This window comes from Hippoglossus hippoglossus, chromosome 13, assembly GCF_009819705.1.
Source record: "Hippoglossus hippoglossus isolate fHipHip1 chromosome 13, fHipHip1.pri, whole genome shotgun sequence".
NCBI classification, from domain to species: Eukaryota; Metazoa; Chordata; class Actinopteri; order Pleuronectiformes; family Pleuronectidae; genus Hippoglossus; species Hippoglossus hippoglossus.
The window spans coordinates 22817685-22845414 of record NC_047163.1 but is presented as its reverse complement, the minus strand read 5'-3'; the positions used below and the strand labels follow the sequence as shown (position 1 = coordinate 22845414).

The window sequence follows — 27730 nt, the reverse complement described above, 5'->3', positions numbered from 1 at the left end:
TGCTGTGTAAAACACAGTTGTTTTACCCAGAGCCATGGGATAAATCTGTCATTCGTCACACCACTGATGATAGAGTGCAACGTCACACATGGCAGATTAAGGTTTTAAAGCCTTATTTGCAAAGTAACTACACGCTCTCCCATACACACTCATGCATGCACACATTATCTAACAAAAACATGTTGTTCTTTTGGCCATATTATGTTTATTCCCATGAGAACACACAGAAAACAGATGACATTCCAGCAATGAAATGAAATGAATACATAGTAAGATGCTCTAATGTCACAGTGAAAAGAAACAGATTGATTGGACAAGCATCTGTAAAGAAAAACATGAAATTGGGGGATGGGAGATTTTTAAGTATCAGGAATTTTTCTTTCAACAAATGATAATTCATACATTATCTGGTAATATATTGTAAAAATATCATAATTTACATGCCTAAAAAATACCCTGTATTTCTTACTGTATTAAACTTACTCATGCATGCAAGCTCCTACGTGTCCTTTCCAAGAAAAGTCAAAAAATACTGTAGGGTATGGCCTTCACTGGACAAGAGTCCAAACAGTAGAGTCACAAAGGGCCATAAACTATGTTGAGGAAAAGACGGTTTGTGGAAGAAAAAGGGCAAAAGTGCAGATTGAACAGAGTGTGGGTGGAAAAAGAAGACTTCAAATCATGAGGTTAGAGCCAAAGGTGAAGGTTACAGAAAATAGTTACAAAGACATCCAATACTGCAAGGTGTTGAGCTGGCCAGATACTAGACTCATGAAAGAAATGCTGCTCCTATCATCGGTAGCTTTTGTGCAACAACAGAAAAAAAATGCTTCAAATGTCTTCTGAATATTTAAAACAAAAAGAAAACAAACATTAAAGTATACATGGAGCATTTCATTTTGCTTGTGGAGCGTCTGAAATATTCATACGTGTGGTGTAAAAAAAAATCAAGAACATTTCAAATAGCAGTTGAGCATAAATATTTCATATAAATATGTGTGTCACTTTTAACTAGGACTGACATGCATCAGCCGGTAGCAGTGGCTATGTGGGTGGTTAGGTCAGCATGGAGTCACCTAATGGGAAATTGTGCTTTACGTACCAAGAAAAAGGGCTTGGAATTAATGTTTTAGTTCCTGCTGCAGGAAGGGGAATTTAATCTTCAACCAGCCAAGAAGAGTTCTTGTAATAGTCAGTCAGCATATAGCTACTACCACTATTAACTAGTCCTTTTTTGTACATTTCAAACCCTGAAAATTTGTATAAAATGAGGTACAAGCTGGCTTCTTTTGGGTCAAGGCTCCCAGTGTGTTGGGGAGACAATCAGACACACACAGCAAGTTTTTACGATGAGGAAGATGTGAAAAAAAGAAAACAAACGGGTTGTGGTTCCCGGTACAAGTTGCCTTTTATAGATCAGTTTCCTACATCTTCTGTTGCATATGCAAACTAGAGGCCTTGTACATTTCCTCCTTGGTGAATGGGGGTTTCAGACACAGAGTAATAACAACAAGACAGAGAGAGGAAATAATCATCCTCCCAATTTTTTGGGGGAAATGAAAAGTAACAACACTTCCATTTGCACTGAGAAGCTGCTGTCAGACACATTAGTTGAGTAATGAGACTTATACTCTCCTTAAATGAAGGTGAATAAACACACTCTAGATTGAGAATATTGGAGTATCCATAATAAGCCCATGGTACTCATCGTCATGGCTACCAGTTGAGGCTCAAGTTAAAGTTATACAACTTGAGCTGTTATAGCAGTAAGTGGTCATTACGATTATAAAAAGACAACCTGAACCACCAATCTTTAAGTGTAGATATAGATATTGTACGTGTGTGTTTGTGTACTGTATGTGTACTTACATGTCTACAAAACCAATCTATACTATAGATTGACACCCTAGTATAGGAGTATTGCATGAGTCGGGGGCTGGAGATGGATGTCTTGTATCTCCAAGTACTGCAAAGGAACAAGCTGGCCATAGGCTAAATGAAGTATTACACTGTCCTGTCCTCTTGTCAAAGTCTTTCCTGGATTTTCAGCTGAAGTGGCCAATCAGTCAGGTAGTCCATCAGCGAGGGGCAGATCCTCTACAGCAGCAGCTAAGCCATTGGTCTCTCCTCTGTCACCCCCTGAATCTCTCTCCTCCATGTCCTCGTCCTGGCTGAGTGGGTCCTGTTTAGACAGGCGGTATAGGGGGTCAAAAGTATGAATTTTAGGCTCAGGGCTGAGGAGTGAAAGCTGAGGCAATAGCGGCTCCTCCCGGAGCTTAGCAGCTAGCTCCTTGGCGCTGCAGGCGGGAGTGTTGGTCTCGTAGACTTCGTGGAAGTTGTTGTAGTCTACCTCATAGAAGCCCTTCTCCAATGAGAGAACTGGTGTGAAACGGTAGCCCCAAAGCACCTCTGTGTCCAGGTAGGAGCTCCGTGCCTGACATGTCATCCCTGTCAGAGGTATGGATGGGTGTACGTGTCCACATGCACACAAACATATGCACAACATTACACACAGGGAATGAGAGGAGACAGAAGTAGACACACAGACAGAGTGGACAGGCAAACAAACACACAGAGATGGAAAGAGATGTTGGGAGAAAGAGAGACAGCATCAGTAAATTATTCATGGTTATTCAGGAACTTAACACAGAAAGGGCCCAGACCTATTTCTGCTAAACCTCCATTATGTTTTTGAAAGCAATAATGTTGGTAACCCCACTGATCTGAATGGAAATGACTAGAAAGGGGAGAAAGGCTTGGTCACAAGCCAGTATTCTAAAGGAAAGGTTTACACTAGAAGTTCCAATTCATTAATTGTATCAGCTGTGTCAAATAAAAATGTTGACACATTTTTGGAAAGGTATTGGTTTGAATAATTTGAAATATAGCAGTGAAATCAGCATTGCAGACCTAACGGCTAAATTAGCTGAGTATCTCAGCAGCTTCAATTAGCAAAACCATTCAAACGTAAACACAATGCAGTCATTATTCCTGCCATTAATCACACCTTTGCTCTTCCCGCAGTTACAAAAATGTCTACCGTGCAAAAGACGAATTAACAAATAGGAATAACAAAACATGCAATTAATCACAAATAAGATAGTTCATTGTTAATGTCCTGTAAGGTATGAATCTTAGGATGAGTGAAACCAAGAAACGCGCTCATTAGCAGTTAAGCTAGGCATAGCGTTTTCTCATGGGAATTCAGGATTAGCATAAATTTTGTAGATAAATGTTTATAACATCGTGTAATCGCCCTGTAACGCTTCATCAAACCCATGTCTGAATGGGTGGTGGTGAAAAAATTTGATAAAAAAACCCCCATCTAACTTGGCCAACATCACTTTCTCTCACTTTAGAAACTTCATGTTTCACTTAATGTTACTATGCTTTTCAATCTTTCCCTCTGCTATACAACTAAATGGCTTTTAGCTAGACTCCGACTCAGGAAAATGGTCACAAGCTAATGAAGGCAACAACATATTACAGCCACTTTTAAAAATGTTTTAAAGGAGATAATTTGATGCACTGGAGACAGATTCTGGAGTTCAAACTGAAAACATCTAACTTGCCATAGATGACTTGCTCACGTTACCTAATGTGCTGTGTGCCTTATACATAACAACACCCATAACACCGAGCATGTGCTCAAAAATAGACAAAGATGCCAAATTTGATATGGTGTCTAATGCCATTGTAAGAGGAGGGGCTTCTGCACCTTTTATTCTGCTTCCCCTGTGGATATGAGTGGCCTAGTTTCCACTTTTAACTTGTGAAATGTTTATTTCTGTGACTGATTCCTCAAAGACAACGTGACGCTTTTCTATACTGTCTGTTAAGGGGTTTAGCACATTGTTTGATGTGTTGGTTTTGAATCTTAGTTTAGCCACTTTGCTGTCTAAATACATTATTTCCTGAAGATCTATTAACATCTTGTCACAGTAGCCTTTTACTGATTGCACTTTTATCATTCTTATGAAAGCTCCATCTCAAGTCAAAAGTTCATTTGCCTTTGACTCGAAACTTCTAAATGCAGGATGGAAGACAGAGAGTATTTTACTGATGAACTGGTGTAAACAAATTTTAAGAGCAGTTATTTCCTGAGGGATTAAAACTAAATGTACAATTTTATTCATGTGACTGAGTCAATTCACAAATAGGACAACATGAAAAGCCCCGAAGAGAGAAGATTCATACTTGGCTCCATAGACAATATCATAAACATACGTAGACGACTATACTCTTACACAAACACTTCTATACCGGTTTATGTGCACACTATTTCTTACACAAACAGCTATACTACATACTGTACTGCTGCCATGCACCCATGCACCCACCCTACTGCAGCGTCTTATATCTAGGCTAAAATCATGCTTTATTTTATACTATCATCCGGTACACTTACTATATACTTGCATGATAGTCTATATAACTATGTAAAACAAAGGTCCAATATGTGTCGGAGATATTTATATTATAGGCTATGTGATACATTATAATAACATGTAAGAGAATTAAATAGTACATGGGAATATAAATGATAAAGTATAAGAAACAAAATGACAGTGAATGTAAGTCTGAATAATACAATATAGTATTGTTTGTGTTCAACAGATACACATTCATCGCGGTGCCGGTTTTCTCACAGCACATTTATTTCCACAGTCTCTCCTGTGCCATGGTGCTGAAGGTTTACTTAAAGGCTGTGAAACTCCCCTCAGAGTGAAACAAGGGATTCACTTACGAGATATCTGCTTGCCTGTAAAATGTCAAAGTTCTGTTATTGGAAACTTTTATGAAACAGTGGTTACAGTGCCCATAATTCTCCACACTGTATCACTGTTTGGAGGACAAATTCAACAGTTTCCATGCTATGTTTTGAGTCTCACAGCCTCAGCACGCTCATCTTGCTTTATAGATAACAGCCATATTTACTTCAGCTTTTTCATTACATCTGGGAAATAGAAAAGGACTGAGCAGCATTTCTGGATGCGCACTATATCATACGCAACGGCTTTGTCAAAGAAAACTATGGACCAACAATGATTTTTTTATACCAATAGTGATGAAAATATAGACGATAAAATGATGTTCTCCTTATGTTTGGAATAATATATAAACATATATATATATATATATTTATAATTCTTATCATATTAGTTGTTGACAGGTCCCCCCTCTGGGAGTACATACACACACACACACACACAGACACACACACACACACAGTCTTTTCTGGTGCATATGGAAGGGTATGAATGTTTTTAAGGAAGTGTTATTGTGTGTCATGTGAGGGAATAGTACAATCATTGATAGTAAATAAAATAAAGTATGATCGTACATGTGAGCGGTAACAGTGGAGTATAGTATGTGTGACATTATGATGTTACGTGTGAAACCAAATGAAATATAGTCTTTCAAGGGGCCTCTCGTAGGTTTTTGCCACAACAGACATTATGACTCATCAGACAATACACGTGTGTCATTTCCATTGAGGTGTGTCAGTTTCCGGGTACTGGTGCTGTGCGTGCTGGCTGACAGGAACATCAAAAAGGAGAAGGGTCATCACTGATGTTATTAGTTGCACTTTTGCTTGAACAATGTTGACATGTCAGAATGTCATTGCAGGTGTAACGGCTGCAAACACATGCTGCCACCATCAGGGCTCATGACCTGTGTCCACCTGTAGACGCTGACTAGCTCGCCCCGAGGGAAACTTTTTGTCGTCACTTACCAGTCTCTGCCGTGTTGCTCAATATATTTCTGCAGGCGGTGACAAAGTCAGAGCCTACTGTAAAGAAATATTTTCTTGTAGTATTATTCTGCTTACAAGACTTAAGTAGGCTTTAGATACAATAGTTCACTGTCTGTTACTGTGAATGTTGTAAATATGTGTAACAACCAGTTCAAAATGTGAAGGATTTAGCAAAAGATGCTATGAATAGAAACAGATCAATACGCCACAAATAGGCAAGCAGAGTCAAGAGAGTCACAGTATGAAGCAATGATTTTTCCACGATAACCTGCAGGAATACTATGTTTGCAGAGAACATGGCCTTATGTGATGCCTGTCACAGTGTGGAAGTATGAATGGTGAATGGCTGTAGGAGAGTTTGTTTGATGAGCGTAAGCTCCAGATGGCTTTCGTGATAACTGGTCCTAATGAAGAAAATCCAACCTAGGCTTCCAGGTAAATGAGTGGGTGTGCGCTGTGGTGTCTGAAGAGTTGGTAGATACTTTAGAAAGATGTGCTAAATCTTTTCCTGCATATCACTTGCATTTGATGGAATCTGCTTTACAGACCAGAGTGTTGGAAATGAAAACAAAAAATTGTGGAGAGCGACACCAATGATATTGTGTTGAGTGCTTAATCAATGACACAGCGCCAAGGCAAGCCCACCCTGGAGATTTTGCGAACAGTATTGAACATTGTTACTCTCTGTTGAGCAAAGCAGAAATGGGCTACACTCACTATCCACAACTGTCTAATAAATATCGTACAGATGAGTCAGGTCTGGTGAAGAAGCAGACGACTTCTCCCTCTTTCTTGCTGCTGCCACAGAGCTGCACAGGTTGGAAGCCTTTGGCTGCATCTACTATGTTTTAGCTTTAAACACTTCAACTCTGCTGAGGATATGTCTGGTGTCCACACTATTCCAGACTAGTTTCAGAAGAGAGAAGATTGGAAGAGCTGTTGGCCCCGTTTGAAAACTGACAACTGATTTTTTTTGGACGCACAGTAATGGAGATGTTTGGAAACGATGACGTAGACACTCACAACCGCTTGCTGATTGAGTCTTATCGGTCACAAAGTAGCCACAGCTGATTTGTCAGGTTCCTATCACATGACCCCCTTCTGGAAGAAAACAACCGGCATCAGCCTTGGCTGCCATTGTAGAACTCAACATGGACAAGCAACAGCTGTTGTGCAGTTAATTCTGCATTTCATTATGCTGCTTACATGCATAGGAGACAAGCTATAGTGTGATAGTGTGGAGGGGGATTCAAACTGATACAGAGCCAAAACGCTAATGTTGTCAGAAATCGATCAGTATTTATGGATGTAGCTTCAGAGTTTCTCACTTAGGAAGGGGCAACATAGAAGAAAGAATATCAAAACGTCGACTTAGGTCTCATAATGAGAAGAAAAAGTCAAATGTACAAACCACAAAAGATGACATGTCAAGAAAGCTCCTAATCCCATATGAATGTGGTAAATCAATACTCAATAAGTTCGGTGTGAGGCAGCATTTACTTTCCCTGAGCCTAGAGCCAAAAGCCTACAAACAAAACTAGCCATCACAGCCTTTATACAAAACCGCAGTGATTTTTCCCAGGTTGTTCACTGTGTACAAGGCAGTAAGAAATCCTTGGCTTCATTCAGAGATTCATCATTGTGTTGGACACCAATCCTGAACTAAAAGGAGACTATGACAACCTCTTAACTGTTCAAACTTTTCTACAAAAGTTAAAACCGCATACAAACTGTTATGGATTGGCAGACCTTGGATTGGAACACAACAATAAATAATACAACGGCTTCACACAAGAGCCAAACTTTCTCCTAAAGCAGTGCTTTAGAGAAAAATAAATTCACAATTGTTGCAAACAACAGGTGATTGGGCAACACTAGAACCCTGCAACACAAATTGTTGTTGCACAAAATATGTGGTTCAAATCATTGATCAACTATGGAGGCAATGGTGGAAATTGGCTACATGCATTTACTGTCAAATATTCAGCATGTTGCTGAAACACCTCCGGCCTGTGCATCATTGATCTCTGCTAGATGAGTACAACCATTTGGCAGAATCATTTTTGAAAATCATGTGTGGGTTTAACTGTGAGCAAATTTTATTCAGTCCAGAGGGGTGTACTATTCGAGTGTCTTGACACAGTAAATTGTTCAAGATCAATAAGTCATGACCACGTGTAGATGTGTCAGTGACAGATGGTTAATTAAGAACCTATTGGAGATATCATGAACAGATGCCAATTAGTGAGAGAAGCTGTAAAAGTGTAAGTAAAACTACCAAAAAAAAACTACCAAAAAACCCTATTAACAAACGTATAAACCTCAGAGAGAGCCACATGTGAGGGATCCCTCTCCCAGGGGGGACAGAAGCACAATAGATGCCGCGTGTAACTGAACACATCAACAAAGCTACAATATTTTCAAAGTTGATGAGCAGAAACATATAAAAATGTCTGACAGAGAAGAAGGGAGCAGCAATGACAAATCAATTGAGGAGTTATTGTCAGTAATGGTATGTGAGTAGGCATATTGCATATCAAGCAGTCTTGTTGTAATCATAGTCCACTATCAGCTGCCACCACGATCTGTGCAGATGGCACCAATGCAAACTACGTTATCAGCTTAGGGTGCGAGGCACTGTACAAATAAGATAGCCATAACACAGGTACATTAGTTGGAGTTCATGCCGTAGGCCTGCCGCCTGCACCACAGCTTATCAATCCCACTCATGCGCCATCAGATCAGCCCTTGATGTCAGCATTCATGAATAGCAAGGGGCCACCCGTGAACGAGTTTGCGGACTCCTGCTGCTTGACCTGCGCCATGTGTCCGGTCAGGGGTTTACTCATGTAGCACAAGAGCTAATCCATTGTGCTGTCCAGAGTACTGAAGCAGCCGATGGATATGGAGCCTCCTCTGTAAGTTTTGCCTTTGATCTACAATATTCTCTAACCTCAGATTTATATTACATTAACACTCTGTAACAAAGCATTTTTGGGGAAATATGACTCCAGATATAGTTTTTACTATATATGTTGGATGTCATTGCACTTTTCATGTTCATGTTCATATGAAAAACATTGCTTCAATAAACAGTCGATAAGACGATAGGAAACCAAGGATTACAGCCATAAATGGATGAAATGTAACAGTAGAAGTACAAACATCACAGGTGTCCGGCAACAGGTGTACTGGGTCGGGTTCAGACCATAGCTAAGGCTCAATTGCATGTTATTGTGTGACTTGGGTCTCAAAAGATGTCTGTAGTGAAAAACCTTCACCCTGCATTACATTAGTTGTGTTGATCTCACAATCAAAAAATAGGGATCTGTGAAGGATTTCTTTTTAACCTCTCTAGGTCTTTAGGTTGCATTTTGGGTAAAAGACTTATACGTGGGCCTTAGAAACAATAGTTCACTGTCTGTCTCTAGGAAAGCAGTGAAGGCACTGATAGGGCCCAGTGGCCGTTGCCATAGCAACCAAGGTTGTAGCACAGACTCCATGCTCATAGCAGATATGATAAAGCAAGTCTCTGGTTGAGGGAGTAAACACTCATAACACAGGTGCTTTTCAGGGTCATGGGGAACACAGTTATTACTCAGAGATGATGCAAGCATTATGTAATAGATGGATGGATTGTTGTAGTTTATGTCAAATAAAAATATGATCTGAGAAAAGATAACAGGGTCTTAATTGAATGAAAAAGAACACGTACATCGACTTTTTTATTTATTTGCATTCATATGTAAATTGATGCCAGAATATCGTCTGGCTAATCTCTATTTTACACCCAGAAAAAACATCACTGTTTTTGGTCTGTGTGGAGAAACGTTTGACTCGTGTGCACTCGTCAGACTGTAAACAGTGGACGGTGAATGGAAGACTGAGTCTTCGCCCCGGATAATTGCTATCTACACACAAGCCCTAAATATATTGGTCTTTGCCCCCAGACACTAATTTGTCAACAGATGACAGCCGATGGGCTCCGAGATTGATGTTCATTTGTTCATGTATTTTGTCCCAGTTGTAGTTTGCCATTGTGTTTGTGGTGAATTGTGGTTTTCCGCTCTTCATGAAAACATCTTGTGCTGACTCAGTTTAGAATTGACATGTTATTTATATTCTGGCAGTCTATGAGGACACGGGCCAATGATAATAAGAAATGTGAGCTCATCTTGATATTTGGCTGAAAAATATGCTTTAGGGAACAAAACTTATTCTTCAATTGTAAATTATAAAATATCAGTTGCCAAAAGGGAAACGATGGCACGTACAAACAGGACTGTATCTGAAGTCACTGCTGTTTTTACTTTCATTGCTAGTAGGTAGTGTAGACATCTGGAGGACCTAAACATCTGGAAATAATTATATTGATAAGGGCCTAGTTTGTCATATTTTATTTTAAAAGACTTTCATTATATGCATATTGGTAACTAAGGTCTTAAGATTGACCCAGACATAATATAGTGATAACCACGTTTGTCTTTGGGGAAACCACAAAAACTTCAACCAACTGCAAAGTGTAAAACAAAAAATTCCACTGAAGAAACTTGTTTACAGAGCAACGATATCGATGTAAGATGCTGTCTGTATTCTGAGAGATGACAAACAGCAGGTCGTATTTTATATATAAATAACGGACTATGAAGGAAACGGGACACAGAGCAGCGACTCGCTATCTTCTGAGCTACTTCAATGATGAAAACAAGGATTGTTGGCGGCAACATGAACAAATATGACTGGGCCTCTGGCAGAGCGGAGCAAGTACCGCAGACTTAACAATAAACTTCACCACTGTGTATAGCTTAGTATTATATGTAACTTTATACCTCTTAAGGGCCAAATATAATCTTTTTCAAGTATTGTGCAAAAATGACTACATGTGAAGTATATTGCAGGGTACATAAACATCTGAAGTCTAGAGATCTCTGTTTCATATCCAATAAATGCATTACCTTTGAAATGGAAGTCACATTGTTTCTGCTGTAGTACAAACTGATCCACTGGGCACCAAAGTGCATGAGTGTGAAAAAAAAAACTGTGGCTTTCCATTATGTGCATGTCTTGTATTTGTACTTGATTTCTGAAATTGCACTTTAATAAAAGCTTTAAATATAAGCGGAATTAAGGATATTGGTAATAAAACCGAACATTCAGATAGATCGGTCAATTTAATGTGACAGAAAAGTAAAATAATGTATTGCATTCTGTGTAATCTGAAACTCCAACCACAGCAAACACAGTGGTGGTATGGGAAACAATGTATCTACAGTTTTATTTGAATCTCCTTCAAACATTGAAACCTACTACTTAGGTTAGTTTGATTTGGATATTCATGAATATGATTTTGTTTGTGTATTTTTAGTTGAAGTTGAATGGATTTTAAAATATTGCTGTGGCTGCTTCTGTGTTCCGTATTTTTTTAGTGCATCTATGGTGAATTGCATTATGTAGACATGTGCTTTGGGAATGCCTGAGAAACAAATGTCTATCAAATAATTCCTTGCTTGATGTGAGAACAAATTTTCTCCAGCTTTTTTATTTTATAGAAAACATTTAATATATGTACTGTGTATTTCCCCTGGTAATGGGAGTATTAAAATGATTTCCTGCTGGATCAGATATTTGCATACCACTGTATGGGCCATCCATTCATTGATACACAACTACACTGGCAGCAGATTCATCACTTTTAAATTAATGAAGTGCGGGTGCTTAGTCAGCTATATATTTAAATGCTTCTGACCTTGGAGCCTTATACCTCAATTAAAAAGACATAATTATCATAAATTAGTAGCCTGACTGCACTGATTAGTTGCCACATGTCCTTTTCAGCAGCTCAACGTATTTTTTAAATCACTGTGATATTTTATTACTTCCACTTATTATATGAGAATTGCTTATAAACATGAGTTTGAATTTTGACTTCTGTTTAAGTACTCAAATGCTCTCTGGTCGTGATATGACAATACATATTTCTGTAGCACAAAAGGAAATAAACGTTTGTTCATGCATAGCCCATAAAGAAAAATAAATCAAATGTGCACTACGTGGTGAAGTAAGGGCCAGTCAACTTTTCTGCATCTTTTCTGCATCTTACTAAGTTCAAAAAAAAGTTCTTGTAGTCGATTTTTGTAATTGTACTTTAACAGTCAGTAGGACCCCAACCGATGAAGAAGTAAAGCCATTGTAAACAATACAGAGGTGCTAATCAAACCCTGATAGTTTTGGCTCCCAATGTTTTCTGGTTGGTTCAGTCGTGATAAACATTTCGACTTATCACTCAAATGCAGTGCTGGTAGTGTTTAGTTTAATTAGTCTCAGTAGGGTTAGCAGGGTAAAGGGGGAGGGCTAGTGGATGGTAAGATTGGTCTGTTGCCAAGTGGTCAAGGACAGTGACGACATAAACCCTGCATGATGCCATGGTCTGTGCCGGTGAAGCGAAAGGTGATTTAATGCGTGAGTCAAGTATCCAGCAGCGTGAGCAGGAAGCATGATGACTACTTGTGCTTTGGAGGGAAAAAAATTTAATAAATAAAAGAAATCAAGAAATGAAATAGAGCAGAAATGCTCAGATGCATGCAAAGCCATGCCTGATTGCATGAGGGAGCTTGAGCATTTTGTACGAGGTTGTAAAACGACAGTTGTGTGCAAAGACTAAACGCGAATGATCAACCGGTGTGCCTCATTTATCGATGGAACAAACGATGGTATCCAATCAAATAAATTAGAAACATGTATAATGCATTACATTTCAAATTATTGGATTATAATTAGTGCTTGAACAACAGCCAATAAACAAGGCAGTTCAGGCATATAGACAATAAGTGGTTCAGCCAATGCCCCACAGAAAACCTACTGGAAGAGCAAATTAACAGCTAGTTGTGGGCCAGGCTCTAAAGGTGTCTGTATTTATCCTGCAGTGGTGAATAAAAAGGGGATTAGTGCTTAAGGTGAGATTTCTGAGTAGACGAGGCTACGTGTTTCCTCACGCTGGGAAATCGGAGCTTTATGGAACTTTACTGAACCACCTGGTCGTGTCCGCTTCATAAATGTAAGCAGCCTGGAGTGCTTTTTCAGGACAGCTTGGCCTTTACCCAAAACACAGACCAGCAGTGTGGGTAGTAACACTTCTTTCATTTTGAAATAAACAATATCAAAGACATAAACTTGAAGTAGCAACAAAGGAAATGCGGGCTGCAATTGAGTACAGGCAAACGTTTGATCGCCTTTCATCATTCGTCTCACTTCCAGTAACAGATACCAGGAGATGTGTATAAAATAATTTGCTGATGAAGATGGAACTACTGTAAAATAACAAAGAAACTGTTGCCTAATTCCTCCCAAAAAAGCTCATTATTAAAATTAATGATTATATTATCATTAAAATCCATACCATTATTTTTTAACTGAGACTTAGAGTTGATGATCTGTTAATGTTCGTGATCTGTCTTTCGGTCCATTCTAATATTATCTCTATTGCAATTTGCAGCACTTACAGGTACTCACTCCTGCTCCTCTCTTTGAAGCAGTGCAACTTTCCATGTGAGCCTCTTCTGCCTTTCCATCCATTTATCCATCCCCCCATTCCACCCACTCAGCTCACTTCCTGCATCCAACAGTTCATCAATCTCTGTCTCTCGATCATCTATCTGTCATCATACATCTTCCCATTTCACCCTTTATTTGTCTTTATCCCTTAAACCCCTCTCCCCACCACACCCTCTTGCATACCTGTGGCCTCCACCATTCCCTCAAGGATAACCACGATCTCAAACTCCTCCTTCTCCATTTGCGCCAGCGACATCTCCCAGAAGGGGCTCCTCTCGTTGATTTCGTGGGAGATGATGAGAGGGGACACCAGGAACAGCCGGTCGTCTCCCGTGTCAAAGCCGATGTTGATGTCAGTCTGGTTGAGCGGGATGAACTCCCCTTCCTTGGTCTGCTGCGAGCGTATCAGCTTCGCTCGGATCGATGCCTCGACGATGTGAGAGTTCCTCAGGTCCCCCACCCGAAACATCAGGCACATCTTGTTGTCTCGCACCGAAATAACAGCTTTGTGTGAGAACATGAGGGTCTCTGCGCGGTTCTTTGGCTGTGAGATCTTGACAAACATGCAGCCCACCATCATGGCATTAACAATGGAGCCCAAGATGGCCTGCACCAAAAGCAGTATGATACCTTCGGGGCATTTTTCTGTGATCACGCGATAACCATACCCGATGGTGGTCTCTGTTTCAATGGAGAAGAGGAAGGCAGAGACAAAGCTGTTAAGGTTCTCGACGCATGGCGTCCAGCCCTCCTCGTCGCCGTGCACCAGATCGCCACGGATGAGCGCTATCAACCACCACAGAAAGCCAAAGAAAAGCCAGTTGACAACATAGACCAATGTGAAAATGAAGAGACTTAGACGCCAGCGTAGATCCACCAGTGTGGTGAACAAGTCACTGAGGTAACGGTAGGTCTCTTGCACATTTCCGTGATGGACGTTGCACTTGCCGTCCTTCTGAACGTATCGCTGACGTGGCTTCTTTGGCGGGTCAGAAATCAGGTGGGTTCGCTCAGTTGAGATCTGTGCCTCCCGCAGGTGTTTGGGAAGCTTCTTCACCTACGTGGAACAGGAAAGATACAGAGGGAGAGAAGCAAAATCAGGATAAAGAGCTGGACGATTATGTGCAAGCAAAGGAAGAAAGAGGAGATGAGAGCAAGAAAATGGCAGTTTAGGGTTCTTTACATGTGTGTGTGTCCTTTACAGTAGCCTCACGGATTTCTTACCTAGGCTATATAGAATTTAGAGCAGAGGATTCACATGTTTTATGTGATTTTACTTCAGCCTTTCTAAAACCACACTGCTCTGTGCTGTTGGCCGGAAGGCAAATAAAAGTGAGGGCCGGTATAAAGTCACCGCTCTGTGCTACTCAATGTCATTGTATCTATGTATTGGGAGAAAGTGAAAACAGAGAGTAAGGACATAACAAGAACACAACGACGCCCAGGTCTTTGTCGATGCTGGCCCAGCTCCAGATAGACGATCTGGCTCCACAGCTGTGCCCTGTCTCTCTCCCTGTCCCCTGTGCTCCCTCCCCTCACACCCTATGGGACATTGGCAAGCCTGGATATGAACAGATCTTCCATCTTTCCCCAACAGACCCTTATGGCATCATTAAAAAGAGTGGCATATGCCTAGGTTCATTAGTTACACCATTTACAAACTAGGGTATTCCAATATTATTTGTTTCACGTGGTTTAACAACGTTACAGGACTACAAAAACGATGAGATACTCCTGCAGAGGCTGTGTGGAATTCGCTCATATGCTTGGACCATGCAAGCATACAAAAAGACAAAGGTGTAAGGCACCTTTAAAACAGACAGAGGACACTTGGCAGCACACTGACACTTTCCAATCTGAGCTGATAATTGAAAGGCAAAGTGTTGAAGCAAGGAAACAGCTCATAATCGGACATCTGGGATCCATCTAGAGTCGTGCTCACATCACAAGGAAACCTATGTCCTATTGTGCACACACTAAGTTCTCCTCTGCTCTATCACAAAGGCGATCACCCTCACAGTGCAGCCGGAGACGGACATAATCTAATGCACTACAATATCCTTCCATTTCCTTCATTTCTTGCAGCCTTGCCATGGCCAGAGCCTGCATAATAAAATCTGTCAGGCAGGTTTATTCGGGGGTTTCATTGAGATGTCAGGTGCTGTCTCACCACTGTCCTGTGTATATGCAGTCAGGCCTGCATGTATTGAGTTTACAGATATTGATTTGAGGTGATCCCTGTTTTGACAAAGAAGAATTGAAAGACAATGCATACTGACCCGCGTTGCAACTAGCGGCTTGATGACAACGCACTCACCAAATGACACTGGGCTGCCTTATTACCAGCTCTATTGGATCAAATATCAAACTTTCCTTTGATCAGTTCATGTACACATCTGTTTGAAGCTTTTGTTAATCAGCGCTACGCCTCTTGTAAACTTCAAAATATAGGCCCATTCATTTGCACACTTTGGGCTTGGGTTAATTGATTGATAGATGAAGCTGTCACAAGCAGTGCTGCCCAATCTTTGGCCTTTGTAGTCAATACAGTCCCTAGGGGTGATGGTCCAGAAACAAATTCATTAGTTCTCACTGCGTGGAAGTGGTAAGTGGTGGGTGTTTTCTCTCATTGAGCCTCTCTGGCCGTGCTTGGATTGACAGTATAGGTTCCAACCAGCAGGTATATCAGGACAGATAACTGGTACAACTGCACCGCCCATTATTTGGAGCGAGGAGGGTGGGGATTTATCTTTAATCTGTAGCGCTGATTTAATCTGCGCTACAGATTAAAGATAAATCACAGTAAATGTACACAGTATACCTGCTAAATATCTAATAGCCTTTTTTAGTCTCCTCATTCTCAACATTCTTGACAGCCATCAGTCTGGTTTTCTTTCTCACACGCATACAGAATCTGCTCTTATCTTCTCCATCACTTGAGCCCACACCACCTTGATCTCAAATACAGTGTATCATGTCTCCCACTTTTTTCCCCATTGTGGAAATACGGCAGGGATGAGTACAGTGCTGGACCGCTAGTGGCTGTGCAGTTTACCTGTGCTGGCGTGACTCCTATCTCCATGTTGTGGTCCATGAGGACTCTAGAATCCCCCGCCATTCTCAGCTGAAGCTCAACACCTACAGGACATAAGACAGAAAATAAGTGAAATAAATTTAGGATATAAAACATACATATTAAAATTGTGTTGCCATTTTCTTGGCAGAAGCAGAAAGAGCTTCAGCTCATTCATCATCGACATTTAAATGAAGGAATACAACAGAGAATACAGGTCAAAGCTGCGGTGGCCTCGGACCAGAATGTACAAGCTTCATCCATTAGGCCTTTTAACCTTTCAACTCTCGGCTCTCTAAATTATACATCTTCTCTGACAAGTACATACATTATGTCGACACTAACAATGTTGTGTTGATATTCAGTGCAAACCCCCTAAGGCACAGTATTTTCTACCTGTCATTTCAATTGTATCAATTTGTCAATATGTCAATATTGGCCAGCTTGTGTAATTAGAACCTCTGGAAACCACAAGGGTGGTTTGAACTATGAGCTTTAAAAGGTCAGATCTCCAGCAGAGTAAGATGTTTGCATTTATATCGGTTTTAATATTTTGTCTTTGTAGGTTGTGTGAATATTGTGTATAGTATTATGTGTGAAAAGTTGAATTGGTAAATCTTTTTTTCCTCTACTTAAAAAAACTTCTCCAGTTTTTCTGTTCTCTGAATTAATTGGGGAATTCACCATGGTGCATGACTTCATTAGCATATGAATTGCAATCATATGAAGACAATTTAATCTGAAGATTAACGGTAGCTGCAGCTACGACACGCTTTTCACATCCATAATGTGGAGGCCAGTACAAAAACAGGGAGGTTGTTTCTCTCAAAGGCCATATTACAACAAAATTATAACTAGTGCTGACAATGATCCATATTTAAATCTATCATCCATCAGAAGTGACCACTGCTAAATTCGTGTCAAACTGTCATGCTTTCACTGAAATTTGTTTAGTTCAATGCCGTCTCTGCAGTTATAACAGTGTCACCACAAAAAAGTCTGCAGTCACTTTGGTTTGTGTTCACATAAAGTTCAGTGGAAGATTTTTTACAGGCCTTCGTGGTCCCAAGAGGATGAAGCCTCCTGACTTAGGCTTGTGTTTTTTTTTTTTCCTGGCAACTATAGCATAGATTGCATGGAATTTGTTTCATGCATTCATGGTCCTCAGAGGATTTCTCGAAAAATCTGTTATTTTAATCCAATACTACAACTATACTATTGCTCTAAACTAAAAGGGGAACACTGTAAATATTTCACTAGCTTTTCAATCAACTATTAGCATTGCAACTGAGAGCATGTCAGCATGCTGATGTTAGCATTTAGCTCCAACCTCTGCTCTGCCAAAGAACCCAGTCAAACTTGTCAAGTCATTGAATATGTCTGCATAACGCTCACTGACCACACAGATTGCAGTTTCCCAACAATATGACACTTCCAATTCAACATCTGCTTGCAGCAACTGAAGACACGCATTCATGTTTTTAATGGTTATGTTTACACATTCACAGCACCAGTTAGAATGAGGGAACGTATGTGGTCAACACTGACTCACGAGACAGAACATGTGCTTTGTTGCCTAAACCTAACCACACACGGGACTGAGGTTGTGAAAACTTGCATGTGCTGCAAAAAAAAAAGAAGCAGGTCCAGGAATTATGTTTCCCTCGAAATGTGTCTGGCAAAACAAATCAGTTGAAGGTTTTTTTTCTTTCTTTTTTCGGCTCAACATATTCATGAATACAACACCTGAAAAAACAGTGACGAGAGATGCACTGGCAGCTCACAAAAACATGCCCATATTGAAACATGAAAATGAGCACATGCTAAATTTGAAGCTCAGTATAAGTACCGCAACATTGAGCATCCAGCATGTGGGCACCTACAATGATTTATCAATGATTTATCAAGAATGAAATAAAATTGCAGTGTAATCCGCAAATATGATAACAACTATAATAAAACAGGGTATTAAGGGATCTGCACTGTCACAGCTGGACGACTAAAGTAAGGGATTAGCTGTTGACATCACATGGGAGATGACCAAGTGTCCACAGTTGGCTAATGTGCTTGTACAATGAAGCGGGCTCAGCTGCAGCAGTCTTAACCGCATCATTTTCCCAAAGAGCAGGCTTGTTATTGGCAGCCTCAGCTACATGTGACCACATGCAGACAAATGCATGCACACACAGCGAGAGACACACAAAGCTCTGCATACAAACACACTGCTCCCATACTACCCTGCACCACCGTGGCCACATTGTCCCTCGGATCAGAGACAGCGATTGCTTCTCAATGAGCTCGAGACAAGAGGAATAAATACTCCCTTTCACAGAAAACCCACTCGCCTCTTTTACTTTGCATTCAATCCAATATAAAATGACTGCAGGTATCATCTCTGTGGTTGTTTTTAGCTCCACTGGATCAACTGTGAGGTGCTGACAGCGTGCGATACGTGTGATGTGAGTTCTCTACTCCTGCGTTGTATTTCAAACCAGGTATTTTTAAACATCTGATATGAGAGGTCCAAAGAGACAGGAGAAGCAGACAAAGCACACTTTCAATGTCTCCTGAATGATGTGGGATTAATAACAGCCACTGCTCTTGTTATAGAGGAGAGTGTGTGTGTGTGTGTGTGTGTGTGTGTGTGTGTGTGTGTGTGTGTGTGTGTGTGTGTGTGTGTGTGTGTGGCGAAACCTCTGATAAAGCCACAATTTAATCAGCAATCTTACGACACCTTTGGAGCTGCACGACAGGCAATTAACGTGTGGAGCCCGTGGGAGTTGTTTGAAAATCAACGACTCTTAATTTACAAAATAAAAAACAAGGTATACACAGGCCTTGTGACTGGCCGAGCTCAAAGAACGTGGGTAAATTCATTTTGCTGCGTGGCCCTGACAACATCTGACATTCCTTCGTCATCTGCCTTTGATGCCCTATTTGATCGCTGCGCAAGCAAGGAGAGGGAAAGCAAAAGTGAGCGTGTGCAGGGGGGGGGGGGGGGATGGGGCGGGAGGACCACGTCACAAATCAGATCCACACAGGAATGTAGTGTTGACATTGATGGTCCAAAGCAAAGGGCAGAGTGACGTGACAGGCATCTGAGCAGGGCTAATACAGACAGACGGACAGCAGAGGTGCGACACACACACACACACACACACACACACACACACACACACACACACACACACACGCAGATCCTCTGGAAAACCTCGCCGATTACATTAGAGGGGTTGCAAGGTCGCGCTTTCTGAATCATTTTAGGTTCTCTCATGAATTAAACATGGCTCCCTGGAGATTTGTGAACTCCAGACCTGTGTGTGTTTTCAGCAAGGCTGTGATTGCGGCAGCAGACTCAACAAGCCCAAATGAGAGGTGTTTGAACACGCATAACAGCTGGGGTGTTTTATCTTAGTACTTTAAGAGGGTAACAAGCATTTATCTTGTTAATGGGAGAGTGACTGCATGCTTTGGCTGAATTGTGTTTGTGTCCTGATAACAAGAGCACTCATATGTTGTGCTCGAAGCCAAAGGGATACTAGTAATCCGGGGAACTTGCTTCCTAAGGGGATTTCTACAGTACATATATTTTCCTTATTGCTGACGCTGCACGCTGTAAACAATAATCTGTACAGAGCACAGCGAAATGTGGCATTTTCAGTCTAACCTCCCCCCCCCCCCCCCCCCCACACACACACACACACACGACCTGTGAAGCCCTGAATTGCACTTGCTCTGTGATTCATTCTCAACAATTTCAGAATTTGAGAAAGTTCGTCAGCTGCGTGTGCAGTTCTCGAAGGTAAGAGGTGGCCTGGAGCGGAGCCAAGAGAGCCTTTTTTATCAATACTAATCACTGTCCCGATAAAGACCTCGCAACAGATTAATTACCTGAATTATAATCCCCACTTGATCAACATAATTGTAAACTCTTTCATTCTCTAAATTACTTTCCTTTTTTTTAATTTCCCATTATAAGGAGGTAATCAATTTAGTTTTTCTAATCTGTGGAGAAATTGTTTCTTGCGAGAAATTTGTGCTTGTTTTGCAAATGCTGAGAACGCTGCTCGCTGCCGTCGGGTCCAAGCTCAGTGGCTTCAAATGACTTCACTTTTCAGGAATAAGAAGATATACATCTAACATACGCGTTCAGTGACCCTTCTACACTCTCAACTGACAATTGTGCTTATGCTTTCGCTCTTCCTCCCTCCCTCCTCTTCCTCAGGTTGTAACCCCGCCGCTGAGCATGACAAGATACTGCAAACCCAGCACTATCCCTATGGTTTACAATACAGATTTGACTATTATTGGGCACGCATCCATAGAGTTTGAGGTCATGGCTTGCAGTTTTCTGTTGGTTCATTAAATACGATGCTGACACTGGATAGACAGAGACAAAGAGGCAGGAGAGAAAGAGGAGAGAGCCTTGAAGAGTATTGAAACAGCAGCTATTCTCACAGAATCACTGCATCAGATGGATATCTACACTGGTAGAGTCCTTCCAGCTTATCTGCTGTCTCTGTTCTTTGGCTATGGGAGCAACTCCAACTTTGTATTTCCTTGGTCCCTCACCCTGCTTCACTCCGCCTCTCGGGTGAAAGCAAAGAGTCACGGTTACTGGACCTGTCATGATTATGTCCCGGGCTAAGATTGGCCCATAGAATAACATGGCTTCATCCCTATCTCTTCTCACTTATGACACTTTGAGGTCGAGCGGGTCAAATGACTAAAAACGGCCCCAGCTAGTTTGGCTCCAGGCAAAGCAAACACACACAACACTCATGCACACACACACACACACACACACACACACACACACACACACACACACACACACACACACACACACACACACACACACAAAGTTCATACCATCCCTCCCTCCCCATTTTCCCATTATGCCCGATAGTGAGCTGAGTGTATCCAGTTGTGTCCTTCTCATAGATGACCTTCTCTGGAGTGACACTGCTGCACCGAGACGTTCGACTCACACTCGAGAAACAATTTCCCTAATGATATGTCCAACTCTCTCTCTCTCTCTCAAACACACACATCACTCTGTCTATCTGTCCGTCCTGCCTGCCTCTGTCCTCTCCCTCTTACAGGACATTTTGCGCACATCCCTGGAAAGAAAAAAGTACGGTTCTTCAAACCCTGAATAGCTTTGGATCTGCTTCACTCTTCCACTAAAATGAGTGCGTGAAAAAAAAAAAAGAGAGAGTGACAACCCAGATTCCACATCGCTGTTGAAGTGGAAGTGGATGGGATTAAAACCCAACACCTACTGGAGCTGGAAATAACACCCTCTTCAAGCCTGCTGGTCTGAGGCGTGAGAGATGTGATGGAGGGAGACATGAGATGTCAGAGGCTGAGTGGGTGGGTGGGTGGACATGCTCGCTGGCACCTTGTTTCGTCTTTTTTATCAGGCGTCTCTGTTGTTGCTGTGATTTATGGCTTTAGATCCCAGATATCCTCTGCCACGCTCTGTTTTGATGGCTAAGCAAAAGAACAAACCGTAATGAGAACGATCTAGGGTCAAGAAATACAGGGATTTCACATTACACAGCCAAGCTAATGTGTTGATTGTACATAAATGAGACTGACTAATATCCTCTGCATCAGATCTGACAGTACTTTACTTCATGTAGTTGATGAATCGTCCGCCTTGCCTCACTGCAGAGGACAGGGGAGCAGGGGGAGGAGGGAGGAGGGAGGAGGGGAGGCCATTAGCAGTTTGGGCTGGGCTGCACATGCCGAATGCTTTGGAGGACCCAAAGGTCAAATGGTCTCGATTGGAATTCCTGACATGCTTCACTGTGTCCCCCATGCATGTCCCTTCGAGGAGCCTCCTTCTCTATAGTCAGCACATACCGAGTCAAAATAAAATGAGATTATGACCCTGCATGTTGCATGTCAGAAATCCTCAGACCCACTCGTACATGGCAAAGCGGCTGAGTAACGTACCCCCTTGCTCAGTGCGTCCTCTGACAAAGTGTCTTTTAGTGACAAGCTTAAACCGCCGCCGGCGCCGCTGACAGCGGGTGATGCAGTGCGAATTAATCTTAGCCGTTTGAATGTGAAGCTGAAGTTGGTATCGCAGAAATACGCTGGGCAATCACAACATTTTCAAAAATCTATATTTTAAACAAACAAGACAAAACAAGAACAAAAAGAAAACACCATGTAAAATAATAATTCCATGCTGCCACTCAGGCCTTATTAACACACATGGAAAGACATCTCCCCCTACCATGTGCGTTAATGAGCTGCAAATGTACAGGGATGTGCTTCCCCTGGGTGATGAATGCTCACGCCTCATAGATGCATGTGTAGAAACCCTCCAGATGTAGAGTAGACCTGAATACTGTAGCAGTGTTACACCGGCCAATTAGGGACTGTGGTTGTAGTGTTTTCAAATCATATAAAAAACGAAACGAAACAACATCCAAATCTATCGGCATGTATGAGGAGTGATATTGACGTGAGTGTGTCCTATAAAGCAATAAAAATGAACCCACATGTGCTTTAGTTAAACTGGCCTGACCTGAATGCTTATTAGCTGGACAGGAGACAGTGTAACACATCTCTCTGCCATTGTCTGTCATGCTTAACAAAGGAGTCCTCATGAATAGAGCGAGGGATCCTCCTTCATTAAACTAAGTCCTGATAACGTCTGGTCTAGCCACAGCGGCGAAGTCAGGAGCAGGAGATACTGTAAACCTTCCATTTCATTCTACATAACCTGCCGTCGGCCGATAAGAGCACGAGCCGTATTATGAGCCAGTTAACCTGGATATGGTATGTATCCTGGAAGGAGTTTCCCCAGTTGTCAAAATCTGTGACAGATTATACCCTACAGTTTTTTCCTACATATATGTTATTCCTTCCAAAACTTCCACCTGAACAGTGTGAACATGGTAGCAGATGAGCTCGCTGGCGGTTGCTAAGGTCAAGACGACCTGACTCAAGGAGACATTCTTACAGAGATAGAATTCAGCTCCATGGAAAAGAGCCTGTATTTTCTGCAATTATCTTTTGTCCATGGAAGGTGACACAGGATAAGTGTGCATTTATTTTTATTTTGTTTTATTTATTAAGGGGGCAACACGTGGTTGGGTTAGGGCTAGGAAGGTTAACGGTTCCCCAGGGTTGAGTTTGTATGTTCTCTCTGCATGTGTTTGAGTTCTTTGACTGTAGGTGTGAATTAGTTTTTTCTCTAGCATGCCGCTCAATCAATGTCAGCTGGGATTGGCTCCAGCAGCCTCCCCCCCCCCCCCCAACTCAACCCTCAAAGGATAAACTTTATAGTGAATGATTGGATGGTCGGATGAATGGTGTGATGGATGGATGGATAGATGGATGGATGAATGCATGGATGGATATTTTATTTGGGAGTTTGCTCTCCTTGTGTCTGCATGGGTTTTCTGCTGGTAGTCTGACTTCCTCCCACTGTCCAAAGACATTAAGATAGGAGGTTAATTGGAGACTCTTAAGCCTCCTTTTCCACTGGTCAAATAACCCACCAACACCCACTAACATCTGGCTTTTGTCGCTCGACTGATAGTGATGACAACATGACACAAGGGTGAACGAGCCAATCATGTACGACAGCGAGATGAGATAAGTGTGTTTGTGACGTTGAACATGACGTACCGGGTAGAAAGAAATAGAAATGCAAACCCCTCTATTTGCAATGGGAAAGGAGCCAGTCGCCTTTGTAGCGGGTTTCCCCTTGTGTAAGAAATGTGTGTATACCCGCTTTGATGTAAATGAGGTATAAATTGACCGTGAGAGTGAATGTAAGTGTGAATGGTTGTTTGTTTCTGCATGTTGGCCCTGTGATACGCTGGCGACCTATTCAAGGTGCACTCAGCCTCTCGCCCAAATGTCAGCAGGGATTGGCTCTAGCTCCGCCTGAGACCCTCAAGGGATAAGTGGTAAACATAATGGATAGATGGAATATTTATTTGTACAATAAAAGACCATGTACAATAAAATGATGCATCTTAGCAGAGTTAGCCTGAGGCTAATTTTCATCTGCAGTGCAGTGACACGTCACAATTAAAACATCCACATGGTGTCAGAACAGCACTAAGCAAACTAGACGAAAACACATAAAACAAATTACACACAGTGACACACACACACAATTTGAATTTATTGAGAATGATAGAGGTGACTAGGATGTGCACTTACACTTACGCACGTACACTCTGCTGTATGTTCATACGTGTGGTGGACGAACAGAGAACAAAGATGAGATGGCTGGAGGAGTCGTCTCTCTGGCAAACAGAGGGGGGAGGTTTGATTGTGCTGCATGTAGGCTGAAGCAGCGGCTCCATGTACTGTATCAACTTTATGTGCGACAGGACTGTGGGAGAAATGCACGCGCTGAGAAGTCGTTGCCTAATCAGCGCGGGGGGGCGTACCGTAAATCTGGTACGTATAGGCATCGTAGGTGACACTTTAAAACACAGTAAACACACAGGCTCGAATTTGCATTATTTGCAGATTTACGAGGTCATAAACAGAGCGATTTTCCTTCCGAAGTATGACAAGATTGTGTTTGAAATTTTAATGCCGCTTATCCGTTTCATTGAAACGTCAAGAGATTGGATTGTATTAATGTACTATGCATGAAGTGCGACTTTTAAATTCAATTATAAAGTTATTTTTCTGACAGCCAAGTGTACAAACTAGAGCTGGAGGAGGATAAATATATGATAACTCAGTAACATAGATAAAACATCTGCATATTGGTCTATCAACAGCCCCAACAGCTAAACACAGTATTTTAATGCAGTTGTCTGACATGCACACACATTTTTCTAGGCACTAAATAGGAAAGGAAAAAAAAAGTCTTCACGCCTGGCTAAGCTTTTGACACAAATGTGCCGCTGCGGTATTAGAGAATGTGGATCTGCTTGAAGAACAGAGCATTTCCCCCACATCCCCCAGAGACACGCAGTCTTGACTAAATAAACAGATCCAATTAATTATTCACAGTGTCTTCTCTTTAGAGAGACTCCTCAGATCCTGCTGAGCATTACATCAACCCTTTGCCCTCTTTTGTCCTCTTGTTAGGGAGATCGGGACAAGGATAATAACCTGAGCAGGAGGGCAGTGAGGTACACGCGCACTGAGTTGCAGCTACAATAATAGCGGTGATAATAAGGTCAGAAGGCCATCCATCAAAAACCATTACATCTAAGCAGGTCTCACTTCCCCTCGCAATCCTTGAATAGATGATCACGGTTCCACCCGCTGCGAGCAGGGTGGAGGTGGATGAAGCCTTTTCAGACATGAACTCCTGGAGGATGTCCGCACAATTGTGTCGGGACTTCCTCCGGAGATTGCCTCTCACAAATGAACAACCTAGCAGGAGATTCTCCGCTCACAACAACACAGGAATCTCTGGTGCGTTCAGGCGAGGGTTGGTGCAGGATGTAACGTATTCACTCTGCTGCGGAAATCACGTGTTTTTGTTTACATCACATCGACACAAGCTTTGGCCCTCATCACCAAAATCTTCATCGGAGTCCTCTGCGTATATATCATCACTCATGCAGAGATGTATTGTTCTTGTTTTTTTTCTTTATGCATCTGTCATGTGTGAAAAACGTCATTAGCACGCCCTCTTGCTCGCAGCGAATCCCCCAGAGGATCTCCTGCTGTATTCTTACCTGGGCGTATTCAGACATTATCCAGAGTTTTTATGGGGGCCTCGCTGGGACATTTAGCCCCTTCAGAGAATCCGTGGCAATGTCTGAAAGCAGCTTAACAGGGATAGAGGTAACAGCAAATGTGCCAAATGGGCTGGTTTAGTTGTAAAAACCAGTATTAACCAATCACTTTCAGACTTAGTTGTCTGATCCTTCTGCTCCAAAGGGCTTGAGTTAAATATCCCAGATGTAGAAATGTGGTTAATGACGACAGCAGAGATGGCCTGCGCTTAGTTACGTCTCCACGGTGAGCCCGTAAACGCGTCTTAAAAAATTGGGACTACGTCCACGGGCTACCTTGACACTGTCTTGACATTTCCCGATGATGACAACACAAGGAAGGACAGGGCGCTTTGGAGAGAACCTGCACTCGCTACCACGGCTGCTTAGCCAGCTGCATCGTCATCAAAGTTTTACAGCTACAACTCAGTGCGGAGGGCACTGAACTGGAGCTGTACATCTGAGGAAAAAACAAGATCATCAGGCGTTACAGCCAGCAGCCCTAATCCTCAGCCCGGAGCGTGTTTCCTTGGGAATCAATATGAATGATTTTTCTCTCAATGTCTTTGGTGTAGCTTACAATATTCATGAGAAAACTGCCGGCAGCTATCACTACACCACACGCCCGTTGCTTTATCTTTATCCAATGTATACAAAGGAGTGAGAGCTGGAACATGCTGCACTGTGTGACAGCGGTGTAAAGACCCCCTCCTCCACACACACATGCACACACACTTTCTGTACTGATGCACATCCACTCTGGGTTCGCTCCTGTTCCTACCACTGCCACCGCTGCTGCTGCGCTTGTAAAAACTCCTGCATTGCACTGAGAGAACTACAGCACGCCACACGAGTGTAGGCACAAACAGCGGGAGTGTTGACAGGCTTTTCTCCGCTTGCGTCAGAGAGATCCATGGGCTTTTTGAGTACCCTGCCCCCACTACAGTATGAGGGGAAAGGAGATGCATGGCAATGACCTATGTGTCTCTGCAATGACATAATATGAAGGAGACGTACTGTAAGATGAGCGGAGGCAAGAGTTCCTGCTCTCTGGCTCTTGGAGTGTCTTGCATTGTCTCACATCTTCTTTTTGCTGTGTCTGTTTTCATCTATCTGGCTCTCACAGTTTTTGGTCTCTCCCACACTTTCTTTTTTATTAGGCAACCTACTCCAGATTGGATTTGTGGCTGCGCAATGAAACACATAATGCAATCACAGCATGCGATGCCATCCACAGACAAATTGAGCGGAGGCAGCCTGGATGTGGAGCCACAGTCGTATCATGCATCAGCAGCTTCTAAACCTTCCCTCTCCTCTTTTGTTTTGCCTTACCCTTGCTATCTCTTTCTCTGCTTTTTTCCCTTTCTCTTCTTCATCAGTGGTGCACGAGGCTTACCTTCAGGTCTCTGCAGGAGTCGCTGGCAGGCTCCCTTCCAGGCATTTCACAGCTGCTCCTCTCCCCAGGACTGCGCACTCCTTTCCTGGCTTTGTTCAATCAGCAGCAGACCTCCTGCTTCACTCCTGCCACCCAGCTCCTTCTGCTCTCGCTCTCTATCTACTCCTGTGTGAAAGGGGGCTCTGCCTGTGCATCCATGTGTGTGTGTGTGTGTGTATGTGTGAGAGAGA

At 42.2% G+C, this 27730-nt stretch overlaps 1 protein-coding gene across 1 annotated transcript; it reads right to left on the bottom strand.

Annotated features, from left to right (window-relative positions):
• Window positions 1-180: 180 nt before the first annotated feature.
• Window positions 181-27730, bottom strand: kcnj5 (potassium inwardly rectifying channel subfamily J member 5). Its single transcript, XM_034605509.1, has 4 exons — window positions 27501-27730; window positions 16365-16447; window positions 13493-14366; window positions 181-2448 (listed from the first exon to the last, which is right to left on the bottom strand). The coding sequence occupies exons 2-4, from the start codon at window positions 16425-16427 to the stop codon at window positions 2063-2065; spliced, it is 1323 nt and encodes a 440-aa protein (XP_034461400.1). The 5' UTR covers window positions 16428-16447; window positions 27501-27730; the 3' UTR covers window positions 181-2062.